At 36.0% G+C, this 25584-nt stretch overlaps 1 protein-coding gene across 1 annotated transcript in view; it reads right to left on the bottom strand.

Moving 5' to 3' along the window:
* The window catches only part of LOC106872789 (uncharacterized), a 433274-nt gene that overhangs the window by 272574 nt on the left and 135116 nt on the right, over window positions 1-25584 (bottom strand). The window contains exon 2 of the mRNA XM_052969923.2: window positions 21612-21718. Within this exon, the coding sequence (XP_052825883.2) occupies window positions 21612-21718 (107 nt within the window). The remainder of the gene's footprint in view (window positions 1-21611; window positions 21719-25584) is intronic.

Below are 25584 nucleotides of genomic sequence, written 5' to 3'. Positions count from 1 at the left end.
TCTTGTCACCACCTCTCACCTGTTTCTAAACAGTAGTAGAGTGTTCCTACAGCCAGACATGTTCTCAACAAAAGCTCAGCAATAAATGATATCCTTTGTATGATGGTGACACCTGTTTCAGCACAAGAGACAGACAGACACACCCATTCATATATGCATATCTGCAGCATAAACGTACATTCTTGTATAAGCATGTTGAATGTACATGTCACTTGTAGTTATCTGTTGCTTTGAAAACAACACATGTTATCAAACTCCACCTTTTTAATACCTTACATAAGCAGGCATCGAACAGTCACATTACATATGCATGCAAAATATGCACCCTATCTGTGCATGTTGCATATACAGAGATATATGCATATTCACTTGCACAGACATGTTCACTGAATTATAATCACACAGAATGTAGATATACACACGCACATATACAAAGGATTATACTTAATACCAAACATGCACACAAAAGCACACACATGCATACATGACATGTGCAGAACACACAAAAATACATACACACATACATGCACACAAATAAAGAAGCATACATGAAACAATTAATTCTCCCTTTCTCTCTCTTGTCTCCCACACACATAAGCAATATTTAAAATCAATCACAAATGTACATACACACACACACACACACACACAGCTGTGAGCACAGTCATTCACATGCAGTGCACACCTGTTCACGTGAACACTTCACACAAATACACACAAAGAATTAAAGTTTAGAACGAGTTTCGCAAACAGTAATGTACAAATAGATACACACACACACACACACACACACGCATACACACACAAACACATTCATGCAGACACACAAAAGCATGCATTCACACACACACATACATGCAATTGCAAAATAATTTTTTTAAATGACATTTTAAGTCATATGTCACAACCACACACACACACACACACACACACACCAACAAAAACAACAACAATGACAATAACAATAACAACAGACACCTATAAATACATACAGAGAAAATAGTTTGAAAATCAGTCACAAAAACAAAATCTCATATATTCTCACACAAATACAAGAACACACACACATACTTACAAGCACACACACACACACACACACATACTGTATTCTCATTTGATAATTTGTAATTATTCCTTTTTTTTTTTTTATTTGCTACAGAATCTACTCATTGCTGTGCCTGTCTCTGTATATATGGAGTTGGAATAAAAGTGAGTCTGAATACAACATGGGTGATGGATGAGAGTTACTTCGCTTTGCTTCATTTAGTTTCAGTGTAACTCTCTCAGCATTGTCTTCGATTGGCAGAGAGAACAATTGAGCAAAGCATTAATGGATTCCTGAACTGTGTTGAGTGAATCAGGTATGTTGAATGACACAGAACAAAACAAAGAACCTCACTACAATGAGCATATAGAGGGTGAGTGGGAGAGAGAGGGCAGAGGACAGAGCAGGAGGAGTATTGATAATGAAGGTTGGGAAAGAGAGAAAAGGCGAAAGAGATGATGTAGTATTGATAAAGAAGGATAAGAAAGAAGGTGAGAGAGAGTGAAAGAGAAGGAGTGATAGAGAGTGATGAGATAGGAAGTGTGTGTTGATAAAGAAGGATGAGAAAAAGAGAGGAAGAGATGGAGAGAGAAAGAAAACAATGTTGAGAGAAAATAGTGAGAGTAGAGAGAGAGAGTAGTGAAAGTGAAAGTAAAAAAGTGAGAGATGAGAGTGAAAAAGTGTTGAGAGAAAGAGTATGTGTTTGTATGTTTGTGTGATAATTATAATCAGATATCAATTCCCTTAACAGCTCTCTCTTTCTCTCTCTCTCTCTCTCTCAGTCATGCATTCACATTCACTCACTTTCCTCTCCTCTCCTTCTCTCTCTCTTATCAGACTCAGAGAGAAGTAAGGAAGGAAAGCATGTAAAATAAAGAGGAGGAAAGTAAAAAGAAAGAATTAAAAAAACAAAACAAAGATAAAGCGAATAGATACAGAAAAGATTTCAGCTTTTACTTCTGCTTGCAACTGACAGATGATAATTTTGAATGTGTTAAAATATGTACTACATTGCTTTATATGTAACGATGTTGATGTTGCTGCTGTTGTTGTTGTCGTTGCATAGCCCCAGGTTAGCCCTGACCAAACAGACTCCATAATCAAAGACAATATAGAAATGACTATCCAATGTTTTTTTGTTACCTTTAACCTTTTACTTGTTTCAGTCATTAGACTGCAGCCATGCTGGAGCACCACCTTGAGGAATTCTTTGCTGAATGAAGTGACCCCAGGACTCATTCCTTTTTTTTTTTTTTTTTTTCTAAAGCCTGGTACTTATTCTATCAGTCTCTTTTGCCGAACTGCTAGGTTACAGAGACGCAAACACACCAACACTGGTTGCGAAGCAGGAGTGGGGGGACAAACACATACACAAAGACACACACACATACATATAGATACATATATGATGCAAAGACACACACGGATACATAAATGTAAATATATTGTGGGCTTCTTTCAGTTTTCATCTACCAAATCCACTCACACAGCTTTGGTTGGACTGAGGCTATAATAGGTGTCACACAGTGGGACTGAACCCAGAATCACGTTTGTTTGTTTGATATTTTGTTTTTGTTTTTTGTTGTTTTTATTGGGGGGCGGGGGGGCTTTTTGAGAGTGAAATTCAGATATAATGTATCAACGACTATGTAGAAGGCATATGGCTCAGTGGTTAGGGTATTCATGATCATAAGAATGTGGGTTCAATTTCCAGTGGCACATTGTCTCCTTGAGTAAGGTGCTTTATTTCACGTTACGCCAATCCACACAGTAAAAATAGGTTGTAGCTGCAATCAAAAGGGCCTGCCTTATCACATTCTGTGTCAAGCTGAATCTCCCTAAGAACTACATTAAGAGTACATGTGTCTGTGGAGTGCTCAACCACTTGTACATAAACTTTATAAGCAGGTTGTTATGTTGCTCAGCTCAACTGGAATCCTCATCATCGTTACCAATACAGTACTGGATTTTTTTTTTATTTTCATCAAAGACTATATTATCTAATGTGTGTTTTGCTTTCAAGACAGTAAGAATCTAATATGAGATAGATTTGGCAGCCTTTACTTAGCATGTCGAGCAACCAACTGCAAACCAACTTCCTCATTGGTTCCAAGGGACAGTACTGCTGCTATTTCTAGATGTCCCAACTAGACTCATGAAATGAAGGTGATTGATCAAACATAAGGATATCAATCCATAGATTCAAACCACTGACCCAAAATGCTCAACTTGATTGGTCATGTAATAATTCGAAAGGGAGAGAAAGAGAGAGAGAGAGAGAGAGAGTGTGTGTGTGTGTTCGGACATTCATTGGGTACTGTGTGATAAACAAGACACATTGTTCATGTTTATGATCAGCTCATCATGATTACCCTTGATTGGTAATTTTTCCACTTGACCCCAAAAGGATGAAAGGCAACGTTCACCTTGGCAGGATTTTAACCTCAGAGTGCAAAGAGTAGAAACAAACACTATGAGATATTTCATCCAACTCTTTAACAACTCTACTAATTTGCACAGGCAACAAACACATACAATACATATAAAGGCAACACACACACACACACACACATACAATATATATAAAGGCAACACAAAGATACACATACATACACACATAACAGTTCCTACATCCATCCCAATGAGGCAACCTCAATGCAGTCACTCAAACTGCTAGAAATAGCACCAAACTCTCATCTAAATCACAGCATACTATCTTCAAAAGTAGGAAAGTCACATTGAGTAATATAGTCTTGAAACATCTTTGACCATTGGTCCAATGATCAGAGTGGACCTTGGACTAAATAACACCAACATCACTAACCTTCAACAAACAGACACCCTCATAAGTTAGACTACTAAATATCATACAATACTGACATAATGTTAAACGTAAGGCTTGTCATCATGAATCTAACATCATGAATTTAGCCAATATTTCATATTGATTAAGCTATGTTAATACTGTATAGCTGTTGTCGAGGACTACATCAGAAAAAAATCTTATGAACAAAATCTTAAGCTGCTTTATCATTTAATACATAATAATATTATTGATATTCATGATGACTATCCAAAGAATTAATATTTGCTGAATAGGGATGAAGTATAACATTAAAATGTGGGGAGAATGTATGAATTTGGAATAATTATGCCTGCACCACAGACTTATGAAATGTAAGTGAAGTGGTTCCAATGCAGAGCAATGACTCACACCACCATAGTGATGATTATTATAAATATGATAATCAGGCAGGGTAGCATGGTAATGATGTTTCATTTCACAACAATGTGGCTTCAGGTTCCATCCCACTGCATAGCACCTTAGGTAAATGTTTCCTACTTTGGCCACAAGCTGACCAATGTCTTGTGAGTGAAATTTAGCAGATGGAAACTGTAAGGAAGCATATACGTAGACATGCATTCATGCATCTATCAATCTACATATATATATATATATATATATATATATATATATATATATATATATATATGTGTGTGTGTGTGTGTGTGTGTGTGTGTGTGTGTGTGAGTATACATAGGAGTAACTGTGTGATAAGAAACTTGCTTCCTAACCACATGGTTCCAAGTTCAGTCTCACTTCATGGCACCTTGGATAAGTGTCTTCTACTATAGCCTCAGGCCAGCCAAAGCCTTATGAGTGGATTTGGCAGACAGATACTGAAAGAAGCCCGTTGTATATATATGCATGTGTGTGTGTGTGTGTGTGTGTGTGTGTGTGTGTTGTGTCTGTGCTTTACCCCCACAACCACCACTTGAAAACCGATGCTGGTGTGTTTACGTCCTTGTAACTTAGCAGTTTGGCAAAAGAGACTGATAGAATAAGTACCAGGCTTCAAAAATAAGTCCTGAGGTCAGTTCATTCAACTAAAAAAATTCAAGGCAATGCCCCAGCATGACTGAAACAAGTAAAAGGTAAAAAAAAGTTAAAAAAAAAAAAAAATATATATATATATATATATATATATATATATATATATATATATACATACATATGTATGTGTGTATATATATATATATATATATATATATATATACATACATATGTATGTGTGTATATATATATATATATATATATATACATACATATGTATGTGTGTATATATATATATATATATATATATATATATATACGCACACACGTAGATACATTAACAAGATGACTTAGCTCCTCATATTACTTTTGTGGATGTGAAAGGATGTCCATCTCCTTGGACAATCAAAAGCAATGAAAATCAAGTTGTCATCTTTATTCCAGAGAGACCTTAATCCCCATTGGCCAGTTCAGATTATGTTAGTTTTACTAGATACAAGCACTCCACAAGTTAAAGCAGGCAAGATATTAATATCACTTAGTCCTTGAAGTTTGGTGTGCTAGTGATATCAATGCTTGAGACATGGGGGCAGTGAGAAATGGCCTCTGTATTAGAGAGAGAGAGAGATGTTAAGTTATGGTCATGTGGTTGTTGTGATAATTTAGTGGCCACAGACAGTAGGTGAAGATGCACCATGTGTTAAAGCAGGTTGAAGGCTAATGTCACTTAATCACCAGTGTGTGATATCTGGTGCAGATGTGTACAGTGTGTATTCTGCATCAAGGAGCAGCTGGAATGAGGGTGGTGATCTTTGTGAGCAGCATAAGTAGAATGGTATGGTATATTGGGATTATCAGAAGTCAATGGTTTGAAAGATATCAAAAGTGCATGACGGCAATATGAAATATGTGTCTATCAATAGATACTGCAGGCTACTGAAGTATGTGCAGTTTTTCACGGGGCAGAGTTGGCAGTTTTGAGCTCCAGGCAAATAAAGAAGGGACCTGTTGAGTATATTCCATTTGGTGTTGGGTAAGGTGCTACTATGGTCCTGGAATCTCTGGATAAAGTGGGACAAGGATGTAGGGATCTCCCTGTCCCTATATCTGAAGAAGTATAAATACAAATGTTGTATCTTCCTTTGAATCACTGGCTATCATACCCATATATTATCATCATCATTTATTTAATGTCCGTCTTCCATGCTGACATGGTTTGGATGGTTTGACTAGAGTAAGGCTTGGGGCACACCAGGCTCCATTGTTTGTTTTCGCACAGTATCTTCAGCTGGATGCCATTCCTAATACAACCACTCCATAGAGTGTACTGGGTGCTTTTTATGTAGCACCAGCACCAGATATCTCAGTCCTTGATAAGGCTCAGTGTCTTGAAATTAGCTTTCAATACTTCATCCTGAAATCAACTTTCAAGTGTCTTGTAATAGCATTGGGAGGTATAAGGGTGAACCTACAGACCATTTCAGCACTTGTAGATAGGAGTGTGGGATGGAAATTGGGTGGATGTATGCAATATTAGAAATGATGTAATCTAAATATGAATAGTAGAGCTTAACATAATGGAAATTGAAAAGTTCATGGCAGCTATGGGTTCTACACAATCATTATGTAGTCACTTTCCTGCTAGACATAATGGCCAAATGTATCTCAAACCCTAGATAATCCTAAAAAAAGACAAAATACTTTTTGCTGGGAGGCATTTGAGTATATTTGGAACTAAACAATAACAACAGCAGCAGCAACAACAGGTACTGTTACTTGATGGTTACTTGGCAGCAGTAAGAAGGACAGTCATCTATAAGACATTTATTCCAATAATAGATAGACATCCAAATTTACAACTGCAATTCCTACTCAGGCAAAATTGGAAAAATAATCATTATTATTACCATTGTTACATCCATCTTTTCCATACAGGCAAGGGTTGATTGGGACTTATTGAGGTAATATTCTAGAGTTGGATGCCTTTCCTGTTGCTAACATTTGTCCTTTAAGTAAAGTAATATTCATTCAGTTGGCCTTCACTGCTAATCTACAGGACAGATTATTTGCAAGAGCCATAAACAAGCATCACCATGTTTGCTCAAACAATGTCAAAGTAAAGACATTTGTACATTACAAATACACAAACACACACACACACACACACACACACAAAATGGATTTCCATCTAGTTTTTGTTTACTAACTTCATTCACAAAGCACTGACCTACTCGAGGCTATTTTAGAAGACATTTGCCCAAGGTGCCACACAATGGGATGGAACTGGAAACCACATATTCATGAAACATCCTAGCCAAACAGCTGTTACTGTAACTAAATATAATGTATCCAAAGAGACAATATATCGGAGAGAAGTTGTAATATGAGAGAGAAACCCGGGTTTGGTAGAGAAGCTAATCAATTGCAATAAATCCCCAACTGAATTCCAAGTCTTGTAACAAATGTAAAAATAACTGTTGTTCTTTAGCCCCAGGTCAACTTTGTTCCAGCAGACCTATGATAAGCTGTATTCCAGCTATGCATATCCCATCCTTTTTTATATATCTAAGACCACAATGTCCAGTGAGTACTTCTTCTTTTAATATGGTAGAGTGTGATTTGGAGAAGATTTAGCTGTTATTTCTAACAGGTCAACTACATAGAGGTTCCATCATGATTATACAGAGTTGATTGGAATCAGCAAATAGTGTTAATTTACTCACAGGGCAATTCAAATAATAATTTGCATAATTCACAAACTAACAATCTAAAACAAGAACAAAACACCTCTGAACAATTTGTATTCATCGATAATAATGTCACTGAATTCGATTAAGTGAGGAAATTCAATGAGAAAATATTGTGAAAATACATTTAGTCTTGTAAACATAATGGTGTTAAAACGATAAAAAGCAGTAGTGTCAAAGGAATGAAATCTACTAATGTCGTTCTTTCATGGTTTAGCATACAATAACACACGAACAGCAGGTCATTGAATCATAGGAAGTATGGAGATTAATAAAGTAGGATATTTTTGTAAGATACAAGGAAAAGTATGAGGAAGGCTAAAATTACCTAAACAGAAATGGTCAGTAATTAAGTATAGTCAAGTAATGAGAATGTCTTTCCCTAACAGGATTTAAAACCGAATAGAGTTTAAAAATATGGAGAAATCATAATCTTTGAATGTTTGAACAGTAATGCAATGGCTAATATGAAATAAAGAATCAAGAGAAATAACAGACCTTCAACAAAATTACTAGTCATTAAACAAAATACACATAAGCAATAAACAAAAGAGATTTGAAAATACCAACCTCAAACAATGAACGCAAACTTCAGCACTATAACATACAAAGAACAATGCATCAGAGGTGAGATAGATTATATCACAAACAGCAGCCACAGAAGTCAGAAGTTAGATAAGTAAGATCTAAATAATATTACCATAACATCAAAGTTCTGAAAGTTAAGGTTTCCAGGTTGTATAGTTCAGCAATATTTCACAGAGTTGCACAGAGCTGCAATGTTGAGGTTATGTTTGTAAAGCAGATTATATAATAACTCTGCAATAATGGCTGACTTGCCAAACACAAAAGAAAACACAGGGATTAAATAAATGAATTAAAATTAAGAGGCGTTGAAGAATAGTGCCTGCTCTGAAAATAGCACTGACAAACAAATACAAAGAGAGAATATAAATAGGTATTGAAGCAATACAACTAATTCTACCAGAAATAGACCATATGCACTACAAGGCAGCTTAATATGATATAGGACTATAAATGGGAAAAAAAACTCAAAACAAAAGACAAACGATGAGGAAACAAGCAAACAAAAAATAACATTGGAGAACAAAAATAGACGAAGAACACAAAAACAAATTGAAGGATTTATCAATATTAACAGATATCCAAAATCATTATTCCCAAGTAGAACTAAGATAGAGACTATAGTGTCAAAACAAAAATAGAAATACCAGAAATTAGAGGGAAACAATTGATGGTTTATCTGAGAAGATAAACAAGTTATATGCTGTTTCGCATCTCTTTTTTCATATTAGTGTGAAAAGGAATGCTTTTATTTGAGTAGTATTTTTGTTTTTTCTCCTCACACAGTTGGATCAAGGGTCTCCTTGCATAGTAAGCTTTAGATATAAGTGTCACTGTGTGGTTAAGGATTTGGTTGACAGAAAGTGTGTGTGTGTGTGTGTGTGTGTGTGTGTGTGTGTGTGTGTGTGTGTGTGTGCGTGCGTGTGAATAAGAGAGAGAGAGTTTGGGTTTGTGCAAGTGTGTGAACTGCTTGACAACCAGTGTTGGTTTGTTTACATCCCCATAACTTAGTGGTGGTTCAGCAAAATAGATCAGCAGAATGAGTACTAGCAGTACTTAAAAAAGTAAGTAGTAGGGTTGATTTTTTTGACTAAACTCATCAAGACAGTGCCCCAGCATGGCCAGAGACTAATAACTGAAATAAGTAAATGATAAAAAATAAATTCAGCCACTGATCTCCAATTTATGTCAGTCGAACAGAAGCAATAGTTGTTATGAAATTCAAACTTACAACCAGCGAATTGATAGTGCAGTAACTAAACCTCAGACATTAAAACAAAAATTGAAAAAAAAAAAAGCCATTTAATTCAGGAAAATGAAAGACACCCCATTAAGGAACAAACACAAAATATATTAATAGGTCAGAATCTTCAAAGAGAAAACTTGAATTTTTTAGCATTCAGTTCAGCCATAACCAAACCAAATATTATACCTGTTTTATGTTAATATTGACCACATCCAATCTTTCAGACCTACTTTACAATATCATTCTAGAAATATACAAACACACCATTGAAATTCTGAAGCTAGAAGATAAAGTGTGGTTCATTCAAAGCAATGTGAATAAGCATTACATTTGACAAAGAAATCTGAATGCTAAAGGGTTAAAGAATTCCAGTAATAAATAGGAAAAACAAGGATTATCACATAGATTAAAGCCATTAAATATATAACAGAACCTACCAAAATAATTATGACCTGGACACAACACTAATAATGAGGAATAAGGAGGAGATGAGTTGGGAAGCTGTAAAAACAGATAATATTCCCAATGTTTGGCAGAAGTGGTATGAATGAATGAGGCTTAATCATAAATTTCAAATTTTGGCACAAGGCCTGCAATTTCAGGAAAGGTGGTAAGTTGATTAGATCAAAACCAGTGCTCAGCTGGTACTTATTTAGTGACCCTGGAAGGATGAAAGGCAACGTCTACCTAGGCGGAATTTGAACTCAGAACGTAAATTTAGATAGCTAAACAGAAAGGTGGGATGTTGACAGAATATCTATATACACAAACACAGAACCAGCAGTCCACAGTAAGGATGCTAGGAAGACAGGCAGTCAGGTGAACAAATAGTGAAATATAAGGAGTGATGGAAAAAACAGCAAGACAGAAAGAGGGCACAAATAAGAGACAAGAGGTGGGAAAAAAAGAAAGCTAGAACTGTAGGACAGAGAGAGAAAATTGGAGAGGCAACATGATAAAATATTAGAGAAATAGAAAGTGAGTAAATGACAGAAAATGACAATGGCAAAAAGAGAAAGAATGGGAGAGATTTATAAATGATATTAAAGTGTGAAGAAGGAGAAATATATTGGGAGATAAAAAGAAATGAAGGCAGATTTCAATTGAGAAAAAGAAAGAGAGAAAAATTATCAAGAGAGAGAGTCAAAGAGAAGAAATAATGAGATATGTGAATAAATCAATGAAGATAATGAAGGAGTGAGAGAACATGAATAAAGGAATGAAGAGACACTAGCTCAAATATGCAAGAGGTAATTGTAAGTCATATGAAGAAACTCTCAGTCACAAAGAAATTGCTCTATTTCAAACAGTGGGAAAAAAAGATGACAATATCATAGGACAATTGCCCAGTATGAACAGAGAAATGCAAAATGGAAAAGACAATTGCCCAATATGAATAGAGAAGTGCAAAATGGAAACAAGGAAAAGCAGAATCAAAAACTCGAGGATAACTGGAAGAAAACAAAAGTAAATATAACAGTAAAACAGAGCATGATTTAAAGTATAAATATTAAGAATTACTGAAAAGTGACTAAAATAAACCCTGTTGGTTTTGTCAGTTACTATGCTAGTATATACATATAAAAATATATTTTAGTATACTGTATAAGTAGATACTAAGATTATCAAATATAATACAATGAGAAAACACGAACAATACTGTGAAATCAATATGTGATGGCTTCAGAAGATGAGATGGTTACTGTTTGTTTTTACTTTTTTACTTCTTTTTTTATAGAACCGTAAATGGCAGCCTGGACACTCCTATTGGTGTTATGGAAGCAACCAGTAAATAAAGATAGTCTACAAGTTTCTAGAATACTAAAGACATTTAAAAGAAAGCAATAAAATATTAATATAATGACAAATTATGATAATGTCATACATATCTCAAGAAAGGAAATGAATATATTTCCTCAATATTACTGGCTTTTAAAGTTCATCTCTGTGATACTGATTAACTCTTGGATAGCTATCTATCTCATCTCATCTAACTATTCAATATATGAATGTGAATGACGGTGATAAAATTCTGGTGTTTGAGAAATTTTATCTGAATGGGAAAACAATAAAGAATTGAAATTGATTAAAAACAAGTTGAATGGAAAATAACATTCTTGCAATAAAAGTGATTTTAAACAGCATCAGATAAAAACCGAGGTAAAAATATGGAAGAAAAAATGCTACATATTGTTGATCTTGTTTGGGCATTTTTGTTTTTTTGTTTATCAAAAATGTTCCAGCTAAGGCCACCTTTTATCTTTTTATCTTTTTACTTGTTTCTGTCATTGGACTGTGGCCATGCTGGAGCACTGCTTTGAAGAGTTTAAGCATATCAACCTTAGTACTTACATTTTTTTAAAGTTTGGTACTTATTTTAGCAACATCTTTTGCTGAAGTGTTGTGTTGCAAGAATGTAAACAAACCAGCACCAATTGTCAAGCAGTGGGGGAGGAGAAACAAATACAAACACACACACACACACACACACACTATGTACAATGCATTTCTATACACTTTCCATTTACCAAATCCACTGAAAAGGCATTGATAGGCCAAGGGTTGTAGTAGAAGTCACTTGTCCAAGATGTCATGCAGTGGGACTGAACCCATAATAATATGGTTGCAAATCAAGCTTCATGAGAGAGAGAGAGAGAGAGAGAAAGAGAGAGAGAATTCTGCACAGTTTTTCTCTATCAAAGCTATGAGGTAATGCATGATTAATTCAAAACAATGGGAATAAACAAGTATTATATTTGAGAGAAAAATTTGGATGTTAAAGGGTTAAGTCTATAGTAGGAGGCACTTGCCTTCATTGAGAATGAACATAGAACCACAGACTTATGGAGTAAACCCCTTCCTTATCCACACACCCATGCCTCTGCCTATATACAGACAGTTTGTTTTTGTTTGTCTAAGTGCTATTCATAGTTTTAGGGATATATTATCTACAGAACTTCCTAGCAAAGAAGTGAAGCACACACATTTATACATCACTAAAAAAGCGAGTCATTTATTTTCATTAAAGATATTTCTGATAAATTCCATTTATCTCCTGATCAGTCAATATATAGATTTTTGTATCTAGTTCTCTCTTTAACAAAGGCCGAAAATATAGCTGTATCTACTTAATATTATTTGTTTGCCGTTAATTGGATAGCTAATGGTAGAACACTGGACCAAATGCCTTGCAATATTTCACCATGTTCTTTTATGCTTCATGTTCAAACCTAGCTAGAGTCAACTTTGTTTACAATCTTGCTGGATTGATAAGATAAGTAGCAGTCAAGCATTGACATTGATTAAATTACACAAACACTTTTCTCTCAAAAGATGTTTGTCTGGTGCCTGTTTTCCATCCAACTATCTTTTCCACTCACTATTCTTGTGAGGGCCGATGGGGATAATAGAATCCCCTGGCACTTCCTCTATGGGATCCTATCAGAGGCAACTGTCATTACATTTTCCAGCTAGATTCTCAAGTGTGACTAACTGAGACTGTGGATATTATCCAACCATCTCATTCTTGGTCTACTCCTCATTCTCTGGCCAGGAGGCCCAGCTTGAAGAATGAATCTGCCTTGTGATATTCTAATCACACGTCCATAATATCAGAGCTATGACCCCTCAGCATGAAGAAACTCCCAGATCTCCAAGCTACACAACCTGTCGAGTAATGTTACTCCAGAGATCCTTTGGAGGAGCCCCAGTTTGGCTCCTTGTATTCATGATCAGAGGTGAGAATATGCAGGAAAACCAAACTGAAGATAGCAAACAACTTCTCCTCTTCTAAGGACCAAATATTGTTGTAGAAATCATTATTTCACTTTGATGAATCAATATTAATGAACATATCTTTCCAAGACTGTAATTCTACATTAGACTATTTATTACCAAAAATGCAACAATAAGAAAAGATATTCACCTACACATGCAAAAGTGGATATTTCAATGGATATCAGTCAGCCCCATTTTCCCATTTTTACATCAGTTTTCTCTTTGCTGGCATGAGTTGGACAAGACCAAACCTTATTTGTTTTCAAGTAAAGTGTATTATCCCATATTTTCACAATGTTGAAGTGCTGGGTTACCAGACTTTCATCTACGTGGGACATTAAAACATCACCATTGCCCTAGCAGTGACAATGTGAAGACATGCAGGGACAAACACAGACATACACACACATGCACAGACACATGTGACAGGATTCCATACAGTTTCTATCTACCAAATTTCACTCACAAGGCCATTATTAACTAGAGGCACTCAAAGTGCTACACAGGGAGATTGAACATAAAATCATGTGGTTGTGAACTTCTTTACCATGCAGCTATGCATGAACCTATGTATATGGATATATTTATATACCTACATATAACACATATTTTTATACACCTCCACATATATACAAATGTATACATACAATTACTGGCATCTATACATAATTACACATACTCTTGTTTCAGCTGTTTCCAGAACTTCATTTTCCACCCCAAAGAATCCGAATCATTCTCAAAATTTCACACATCAACACTTTACAATCATTGACACAAAAGGACGTGCTGAAGCCTTTCTTTATCTCTTTTACTGTTGTCACTATGTCAGGTTTTTGTTCTTCTGAAATATCAAACTGTGTACTATCTTAGGCAAAGCTACATAATCTATTCATGCCTCCTCCTTTCATTACCACTAAGGTCTCACCCACTACCACCACCACCACAACACACAGAGCACTTCACTTAATCCTTTATCCCTAAAACAGTAACACTCTGGGATTTTATCTTGAGCCAATGAAACAACTACTATGTGGTCTCTCAATCTATTGGGTTGTTCGGAAAGTTTGTGCCGATTTTCCAAAAGGTTCTTCTCACTCAACTCATGTGGTACCCAAACATCGTAGTGATTTGTGTACTCAAGCTTTACCAGGTGCTCATGAACGACAGATTTTGATAGGTTGAGGCTTTCTACCAATTCTCGGGTAGTGCAATGTGGGTTATTCTCAATTAATGACTTGATTTGGTCATCATCTGTAGTAGATGGTCTGCCTGATCGCTCTTTATCAATAAGGCTACAATCTCCAGCTCGGAACCTTACGAACCACTTCCGTACAGTTCTTTCGGATAAAGAAACATCACCGTAAACTGCGCATATTTCTTTGGTTGCTTGTGAGGCGTTTTTCCCTTTACGGAAAAAGAAAAGCATCAAGTGTCGAAAATGAACTTTCTTATCTTCCATTTTAAACGGTTACAGAATTAACACAGGTTATAGGAACATAAACCTTCTTCACAAAAAGATAGCTTAAACTGGGCTCTAAATGGAGGTGTAGTCAAATCCTATTTTATGGACTCAACTATGTTCTAAAATAGGTCGAAAGGTAAGCTACTATAAATCGGCACAAACTTTCCAGACAACCCAATACTAGAAATAGCAGCTAAGTCTCCATCACATCATTCTTTATTAGCTTAAAAATAGTCCTGGACTCAATGGTTAGAGTACTGAGCTCACAATCATGAGGTAGTGAGTTTGATTCCCAGACCAGGCTGTGTGTTGTGCTCTTGAGCAAGACACTTCATTTCATGTTGCTCCAGTTCACTCAGCAGAAGAAATAAATTGTGACATCATTAGGGCCAAGCTGTATCAGCTTTTGTCTTTCTCTTGAATAACATCAGTGATGTGGAAAGGGGAGGCTGGTATGTATGGGTGACAGCTAGTCTTCCATAAACAAACTTGCCCAGACTTGTGCCTTGGAGGGTAACTCTCTAGGTGCAATCACATGGTCATTCATGACTGAAGGAGGTCCTTCTATATGCAAAAAGACGAAATAGTCATGGTAGGAATGCCTAACATTAAAAGCTTACACAATCAGAGCTGGCTTGAGAGAAGTTTCAATTGAATATCAACTGCACCAGGAGTTAATGATGCAACCTCTAGGTGGTTACTTGACCTGTTAGTATAGCAGTCAAATCTTCCTCAAATCATTCTTTTCCATCTTAAAAAAAGAACAAATTAGATATTACAGTCCAACTATGTAGATCTGGCAAAGGCTATAGCTACTGTTCTTCCTCCTTCATTTAAAATGCACATAGGCGCAGGTGTGGCTGTGTGCATGGCACCTTGGGCAAGTGTCTTCTACTACAGCCTCAGGCCAACCAAAAGCCTTGTGAGTGGATTTGGTAGACATGTGGATTTGGTAGACATGTGGATTTGGATTTGTGTGCTTGTGCCTGTGTTTGTACCCCCACCCCATCACCAATTGACAACTGGTGTTGGTGTATGATTGTATAAGTACTAGGCTTACAAAGAATAAGTCCTGAGATTGATTTGTTTGACTAAAAATTCCTTAAGGTGGTGCTCCAGCATGGCTGCAGCGAAATGACTGAAACAAGTAAAAGAATAAAAGAATTATAAATAAAAAAAAGGGTACAAGAAGGGCAAATAACTCCATCTTAATTGCCAATCACAGTAAGTGATTAACCAGCTCAATCCAGTTCTCTTTTATTCTTCCAGAATGAACACAGAATTCAAGCCCAACATATTATCTACTACTACTACTACTACTACTACTACTACTACTACTACCACTACTATTACTACCACCACCACCACTAGTACTACCCATATACCAATCAACTCTTATTTACAAATTGCGAAGATAGAGCTGATGAATATCATTGAAACAATTCTAAGCAATTATTCAAATTTCCATCACAAATAATTCTATTCAATGCTTCAGTTTGGATCATTTATATTAAACTTCCACTTCCAGTCAAATAATTGCCAAAATTGGTGACCCAAACCAACTCAACTACAACAACAATGGTGACCCAGACAACCTCCATTGCTTGACATATATAGTTCCCTGCAAAAAAGAAAACTAACTTGTTAGAATTCTTTCTTAATGGTAAGTGTGCCAAGCAAACCTAATTAGTCCACCTTGCCATTGAAATCTTGTAGCAATGTTCAAAGCAATGTCTACCTAGGAGTTAATGATGCAACCTCTGTGGTCGCTTGACTTACTAGATATAGCAGTCAAATCTCCCTCAAATCATTCTTTTCCAAGAACAAATTAGATAACATAATCCAACTGTTAAGCACACCTAATTAGTACATCTTGCCATTCATATCTGGCAGCAATGTTCACAACAATGTTTACCAAGGAGTTAATGATGCAAGCTCTGTGTAGTCACTTGACCTGCTAGATATAGCAGTCAAATCTCACTCAAATCATATTTTTCCATCTTAATAAAAGAACAAATTAGATAATACAGTCCAACTGTCAAGCATACATAATTAGTCTGCCTTGCCATTCATATTTGATAGCAATGTTCACAACAATGTCAACCCAGAAGTTAATGATGCAACCTCTGTGTGGTCACTTGAGCTGCTAGATATAGCAGTCAAATCTCCCTCAAATCATTTTTTCCATCATAAAAATAAAAAAAACAGAACAAATTAGATAATACAGTCCAAGATTCAATTTGTCAAAAAAATAAATGTGATGATTTCAGCTAGAATGCTATTGTCCATAGATCTGCACAATGAAGGCTGACTGGCCGAAACAACAGAAACAACAACCTAGAGGTTAACAGTTTTTAAAGAAAAGTATGGTAGGACAAAGAAATTATTATTGCAGTTAATGTGTTTTCTTTTTTTTGTTTTTTTTTTGTTACTATGATTCTGATTTCTACTGATTTATAACAATGAAAGTGTTTACAGGAAAACTGAACTACAAATTTCAAGTGGCCTTGAGGAGAGAATAAAAGAATGGTTTTCTCAATGCCTATACCAAGCATTGGAAGGAGCTGAAATCACAACACATTCATCAAGTACACTATTCTCTTTCTGTTTACAACTGTGAACACTACAGCAGAAGCAGTACCAGTACCAGCAGCACCACCGCTGCCGCCACCTGTAAATTTGCAACTAGGTGAATTGAAGCATTGATAGTTAAGTACCCACTAGACTGGGATGCTTCGGATAACTTATTTCTAAACTGTCACACAAAAAAATGGTGATCCCTTGAATTAAGACAGCTCTGAGGTAATATTTTCTAGAGCTTTTCTACAATCTAATTGAATTCATTCGACTCCAGGCTGGTAAAGTGATTCTTACAACAACCACAAACAACAGAAAGACAAAGAAGAAAAAGAGAAATGAAAGGGGATAAAGAAACTTGCCAAGTAACAAGATTTTAATAGAAATGTCTAAGGAAATAACATTATTTAATGTGACAAGACATCGAAGTGCTGAGTACAACACATACATTAATAATGAGCCTTGTCTAAGTATGGTTACTGATAAATCTCACTATTAGTACAGTACATTGTATTGATCTAGTCAGTCAAGCAAGCTAGAGTTCAGACAGAGGTGGTGGGAAGAGAGATTGAAATGACATACAGGAAAACATGCTCCAAATACTGGTTTTTGGTGCAAAATGCACTCTTGTTTATATCACTAGAGGGGAGATAAATCCCTGCCTCCTTCAGCTGTCTTTGATTTTGTCATTGTTGACAAGACTAATGAAGGTTGAAAACACATCATCTGGTGGTCTTGGCACTGGAGATGATGGGGATTTATATCCATGCTAGTGATATAAACATGCTTGCATTTTGCACCGAAAGCCAATATGAGAGTTTCTCTCATGGTAACTACTGCAGTATAGTTTGTTCTAACAGAACATCCATGTAGAGATAAATATTACCTCTCAGTATTAATACTGATTCTACTGCTAATATATATTTTGTTAACAAGCTCACTGGCTAATCGTGACACCAGCCCCTGTTCTGGCACTGTCAATTTATACATTGCAGGCAGGGAGATGAATTGCTGCTGCCTCGTGTGGTTGAGTGTCTGTCATTGACAAAACCAAACAAGATTGAAATCATGTGATCCAGTGATCACAGCACTGGAGATGGTGGGGATTTATCTCCCTGCTAGTAATATAAACAAGCTTGCATTTTTCACCAAAAGCCAATACAACAGTTTCTCTCATAACTACTGCAGTATAGTTTCTTCTAACAGAACATCCATGTTTAAGTAGGGATAAAGATTACCTCTCTATATTAATACTGCCTCTGTTGCTAATATATTTTTTAACAAATGTATAGAGTCAATGGTTACAAGTCTTCCCTAGAATGACACACTACCTCCAATGGTAGATTGATAAAACAAGTACAAAATGATGATATATTCACAAGCATCATATTTACATCGATAAATAGGCCATCTGGCTGTGATTAACAAAAATTCACTCATCCCTAGAACACAGATTCAAAGATTCACAGTACCTAGAACACACTCACAATTTCTAGTCTCTAACTCAACTACCACTGCTATAACAGTTTTTGCTCCCCTGAGCTTGGAAGCTACATCCTACATGTACCCACATCCAACTGATGTGGCCATCTCTCTCTCTCTCTCTCTTGCTCTTTGTTTCTTTCTTTCTCTTTCCACCAGTCAGCCTTCTATATGTCAAATAGTCAACTGTAAGGAGCCTCTATGAGGTTACATGGTCTGCAAGACAACAATTAAATCTCCTTCAAATTACACTAACTGTCTTGGGAAAAAGAAAATATAATCCTAGACATGATTCAAAAGAGACAGGGCGGTCATGACTAGAATGCCTTTAATCATAAACTTGCTCAGTCAGAGCTGACCTAGTGCTAAACAACAATAACAACACCAGAGCCACCCCGTCACTAAGAATTTTACTCAATCATTCCTCCTCATAGCTTCAATCTATCTTGCTTACATTCTCCCAAAAGCTATCAAACAATTAAAGTTTAAGCTGAACACTGATGACATTAGCAACACATTTGAATTGGTGTTATGAGCACTTCTCTTTTTCCCAACTAATATAATAATGGAATCACTTACTTGTAAACAAAAATAATCAGGATGGGTGTACCATTAAATAATAAGTTAAAAATATAAACAAATGCACAAACAAACAGGAAACAGATGTGGAAGGTCACCAAATCCTTATCAGTTATCAGCCAGAGGGTCAAACACAATTTCGCACCTTAACGATAAAGGCACAAAATTGTGTTTGACTCTCTAGCCCAGTGTTTCCCAACCTATTTTACCCCAGGCCCCACTAAAACTTCGCAGAAAAATCTATGCCCCACAGGTAGTTGGAAAACAAAATTTATTTTTAATATTTTACCACAATTATCTAATACAAAAGAATCTATCAGTAACTCTTTTATTAAGTACAGAGTACAAAAAGAAGTACATTACTGATTAAGGAAAAAGTGAATCACTTTAATGAGAACCTTGTGCCTGGCAACTACAGCTTCACGCCCCACCACATTTTCCCAGGCTCCACCAGTGGGACATATACCCCACGTTGGGAATCACTGCTCTAGCCAATAACTGATGAGGATTTGGTGAATTTCTATGTCTGTTTCCCATTTGTTTGTGCATCTAAAATGTTTTTAACTTATTATTTAATAATAATAATGAAGGGTGGATATAAAAGACCTACATTAATGTATTTGGTCGTCATCCATCCATATTATTTTTGTTGCATCATTACAATTTCTACAAAATAGATTCATACCTCTTGCACAACCTTGCAAAGAGAGAACTTTTACATAATCACTAAACATGCAAGAATTAACAATCATGTCTCCCTCAAATCACATTCCACCAACTGAGGAAATGCAACATATTGGACAATATAAAGTTGGATACATTCTGTCTTTGTGTTCTAGCCATTACCATAGGACAGTTCAATTAGTACTGACTGATGTTTACACAATACGTCTATTGTTATTACTATTACACTAACATAACATATCACCATTATCTTCACCAACTACAACTATTAATAAACTATGTACATAACCAGCACTACAAAACACCAATGAGGTAGCCTTGCTACTGATGATGCCAAGAAACAGAAATATATATTTAACAATTCCACCACTATAGCTAGACACTTTGTCTGCTACTAATACATTTCTGTATTTGTTAACACGATACATCTAAGCAAGATGCTTTCTCAAGACAGATACCACAGTTTCCAGGCTTTCAACAATATATCTTCAGTAAGTATGACATCCAGAATGCTATTGTCAACTAATACTGCTTCTGTCGCCAATAAAAAATTTTGCCAGCTAATTATGACACCAGTGGTCTGTTAATCACTGTTTTCCTATATCAGTAAAGGCTAAATTTGCTTTAGCATGGTACCAATAGTGGATGTTTGCAACTTATTATTTTCAGCAAAGTAGCAATATATATTTAGCAATGCCACCACTGCTGCAGGATAATTTTCATCTATTACTGATATATTTTTGTGAGTTTTAACCCTATACATCGATATGAGATGTTTTCTGAAGACAAATACCACAGTTTTTCAGGCTTTCAACAATGTATCTCTTTTAACTGCAATACACAGATTGCTATTTTGGAGTAATACTGCCTTTGTTACTAATAAAAAAATTTTGTCTTTGAATTACAAGGTCTGGAAAAGGGGGCACTTCCCATGACTTCTATAGGCCCTCCTAGATAGGTGAGATTAATGATATTAATGTTTTGCTTGAACATATGAAAGTCAATGCCAACAGGAAAGACACAAGCAGGGAGCAAATTCAGGCACATGCATGACCTGCTAGAAACAGCTGCCAAATATGCCTCAAAAATCACACCCTATTATGTAAGTAAAAGGATATGCTGAATAACAATTTCAAATTCTGGCACAAGGCCAGCAATTTCAAAGGAGGGTAAGTCGATTACATCAACCTCATTACCCAATTGGCACTTATTTTAATGATCCCAAAAAGATGAAAGGCAGAATTTGAACTCAGACCATAAAGATGAATGATATAATGATTCTGCCAGCTCGCCACCTTAAGCACGCATTGAATGATGTTATTTTTCATATATAATGCTCGAATAAAAAGTAGGATGGTCACAGTTGGAATGTTGTTAATCACAGGCTGACTTGATCAGTGCTGACCTGAATCTAAACACCAACCACACTAACATGATTGAGATGAATAATCTAGGAATAATCTGCAATAGTCTCACTTGGCAGTTTTTAAGGAAATGAAATTAGCAGAGACAAAAATAAAAAGTTGAAAGTTATTGATCCAAACAAGCAGATATATATGTATATAAAAACATAAACAAATTAATTCACTTACCATTCTACAGCAGATTCTACAGTTAATTTCCCAGATTGGACAGCAGCCTGGCTGTCTTCGAGCTCAAAGCCCATAGAAAGAAGAGCAGTTAGAATATCATCATTGTTCTGGAGAAAAAGAAGAAAAAATTGAAGCAATTATAGAGTTAATTAATTGAGTTTGTTGAAATTGAAAATAGCTATAAAAACAACAGTAAAAAGAATTTTAATTTAATAAAGTTGTTCTTTGAAAAGCTCTGCATAAAATAGTAGTTGTTTCTAATAAGGCACAAGGCCAGCAATTTTGAGGGGAGGGGTTTTGTCAATACCATCAACCCCAGTAAATTGACTGGTACTGAAATTGCATGTTATTGTCACCTAGAAACAATTTAATAAACCATTAATGTATAAAAAGTTTAAAATGGAATTAAGCAAGATAAGGAATATATAAAAGTAAAAAAAACATTACTACTATTAAAACTATACCAGGGATTGCAACTCTACACATAACCCAAAACAAAGCCTTGCTTGACATATGCCTATGTCTTATGCAAGACTCTTTTATTTCATTACCACACACCCTGTCAGCATATACTCTGCACAATTACCATCCAATAAATATTCCAGTACAACATTATCATCATCTTATATCTGCTAACAAACCTGATACCAAAAACCATTCCATACACAATCAATAGTGCATACTCAACACAATAATTTAACTCTTTTGATACCAACCCACCTGAGACAGCCCCTAAATTTGTGATATAAATTCCTTATTTTAAATTGATCTAAATTAAAATCACCCATAAAAATTTCATGTTAATTTATGTTCCAAACACCAGTTTAATACCGACAAAGTTATTTCAATAAATTTTTCATTATTTTCAAAATTAATTGAAACAAAGATAGCGTATTTCGGCAAAAATATGGTAACAAAATGGTTAACACACAACTCACATTCACCAAATAATATTACACAATCTTCACACTACATACCAACACCCAATAATACAATAGATAAAAAAAAATAAAACAGTACAGATAACATATGAAACAAACACCACCCAACAAAATTATACAACTCACATTGCTTAAACTATTCACAATTAAACAGACAAAACACTAAAGCAACTTCTGAAACAAACCACATGATAGAATGGAATTGATGCAATATTATCTCTACACTCCCAAAAGACAACTGTGCGTGCATCACAGAAAGATTGAAACATGCCTTGTAGCGTAGCAGAAATATGCATGAAACAGTTAAAGACATAATAATAATAAGAAGAAGAATGTGGTGTATAAAAGGGATGCAATATGGATAGGAACTATCAAGACAGAATTACAAGGTGAAAAGAAACAAAGGGAATATTGCCATAAGCACAGGTGATGTGAAAGAACAAGTAGGTAAAGTGCCCAATTGGAAAACCCCCGGACCAGATGAGATTCATGGCTTTTGACTGAAGAGATGCCACGCAGTGCATGAAAGACTAGCAACCCAATTGAATGAGTGTATCCAGAAAGGTACAGTCCCTGTGTGGATGGTGACTGGGAGGACAACACTTGTAATGAAAGATAGAAGAAAGGGGAATATTGTAGCAAACTACTGTCCCATAGCATGCCTAAACATAATCTGGAAGATACTCCCTGGAATATGTGCAGCAAAGACATACACTTTCGTGGCACAGGAAAAAATACTACCAAGGAAACAAAAAGGATGTATAAAGAGTTCTCAGGGTACCAAGGATCACCTGGTCATCGATAAAAAAGTTTTGAGGCATTGTAAAAAACATACAAACATGTCTATGGCTTGGATTGACTTTAAGAAGGCATATGATGTGATGCCTCATTCTTGGATTGTTGAATGCCTGCAGATGTTTGGAGTTGCTGACAACATCATAAATTTTCTGATGCATAGCATGAAAGAGTGGAAAACCAAATTGTACTCAAGTAATGTATTCCTTGGAGAAGTTAATACTAAAAGGGGAATCCTCCAAGGTGACTCGTTTTCTTCATTACTTTTTGTAATTGCACTAATACCCATAACAATGACACTTAGGAAAGTTAAGATGGGTTACTGATGTGGGAAGAAAAGCCCATCATTGAACCATCTTCTGTTTATGGATGACCTGAAATTGTTTGGGAAATCTGAAAAACAAATAGGTTCCTTAACCAAAAGAGTCCAGAAGTGTGGTAGGGACATCGGTATGGAATTCAGGATCACCAAATGCTCAGTACTTAATATGAAAAGAGAGAAGAAAGCAGCCTGCAGAGGATTGCAGTTACCAACAGGAGAGACCATGAGTGAACCTGATGGTAGTGGATATAGATATTTAGGGAATTTGGAGCTGGATGACATTCAGAGAAATGGAAGTCAAGGTCAGCAAGGCATATCAAAAAAAGGTGAAGATGGTGTTGAAATCCAACCTGAATGCCAAAAATTTGATTACCGCAATAAATATCTGGGCAGTTGAGGTGGTCAGATATAGTGCGTCCATCCTCAAATGGACTAAAGAAGAAATATCAACACTGGATAGAAGGATGAGAAAGTTGATGATGCTGCATTGGGCGCTACACCCTAAAGCAAACATAAACAGACAGTGTATGAAAAGAAAGAATGGTGGCCAAGGACTAATTGGTATAGGGTTAGGGTCTAAGGAATGACAGGAGAATGCTTGACAAGTATTTAATAAATAGTGATGAAGACAGACTGCAATATGCCGTGAAAGATATGGATGTAAATGTAGATGAAATGACGGGCATTTCAAAGAGCTGAGGAGAAGAGAAAAGAAGACCTTCTTGAAACAAGAATGCAAGGACACTTTGAAAGGAATACGCAGGACATTAAAAATAATACAGCATCGTGGGCATGGATTGAACGAGATGATTTGAAGCATACCACTGAAAGCCTGATCATTGCTGCACAAGACCAGGCTCTCACTACCAATTCAGTGAAGTATAACATCTATAAAACCTCAGACACTCAGAAATGCAGACTCTGTGGAAAGAGTGGGGGAAATGTGACCCACTTGGTGAGTGGGTGTGAAAGCCTTGCGCAAAAAGAATACAGACACTGCCACAATAAAGTGTGTGTGTATCTTATATTCAAGGACCATTTGAGCCGGATGGGCTACTTGACCTGAAGAAAATTCTAACTGGGCCCCACCTGTAAGGTCATGCGCTGTTTATCTTGATATGAGATCACCATGACATACACATATGGTTGTGATGCATGTGCCTGGTGTACCCTTATCAGACGGGTAGTCATGATGGGCTTACTGGGCTTCATATATGTTATCCCAGTGTCACTTTGATGGCATGCACTGCTCTCTCACATAATAATAATAATGATAATAATAATAATAATAATGATAATAATCCTTTCCGCTATAGGCACAAGACATGAAATTTTGAAGGAGGAGACTAGTCAATTACATCAACTCAGTACTCAACTGGTACTTAATATATCAAACCTGAAAGGATGAAAAGTAAAGTAGACCTTGGCAGAATTTGAAGTCAGAACATTATTATTATTATTACTATTATTATGTTAGGCACAAGGCCAACAACTTCAAAAAAGGAAGAGGATAAAACAGCTCTATATTTAAGAGATGAGGAATTATGTACATTATTTACATTTGACAGATATTTGTCCTCATCTTGTTTGTTGTTAACACAACATTTCGGCTGATATACCCTCCAACCTTCATCAGGTGTCTTGGAGAAATTTCAAACCTGGGTTCTCATACCTTGCCTGGAATCGAACTCGGAATCTTGAGGTTAGTAGCCGGCGCTCTTAACCACTACACCATATGCCCGTGGGCAATTAAGGAGTGAATTTTTACGGCTTATAAATCTAATATTTTCCTATCCTTCCTTAATACCGGTTCCCATATGCTATTCATATCTGCACTCTGTCTGTTTAGGAGGTTGTTGTGGCCTAACATATGTGCTGCTTCTTTTAGTTTTCGTATTTTCCAGTGGTGTTCTCT

The sequence above is a fragment of the Octopus bimaculoides genome, chromosome 1 (genome assembly GCF_046866305.1).
Source record: "Octopus bimaculoides isolate indiv1 chromosome 1, ASM4686630v1, whole genome shotgun sequence".
In the NCBI taxonomy this organism is placed as follows: domain Eukaryota; kingdom Metazoa; phylum Mollusca; class Cephalopoda; order Octopoda; family Octopodidae; genus Octopus; species Octopus bimaculoides.
Note: the sequence above shows the minus strand (reverse complement) of the source record. Positions and strands in the feature narration are given on the sequence as shown.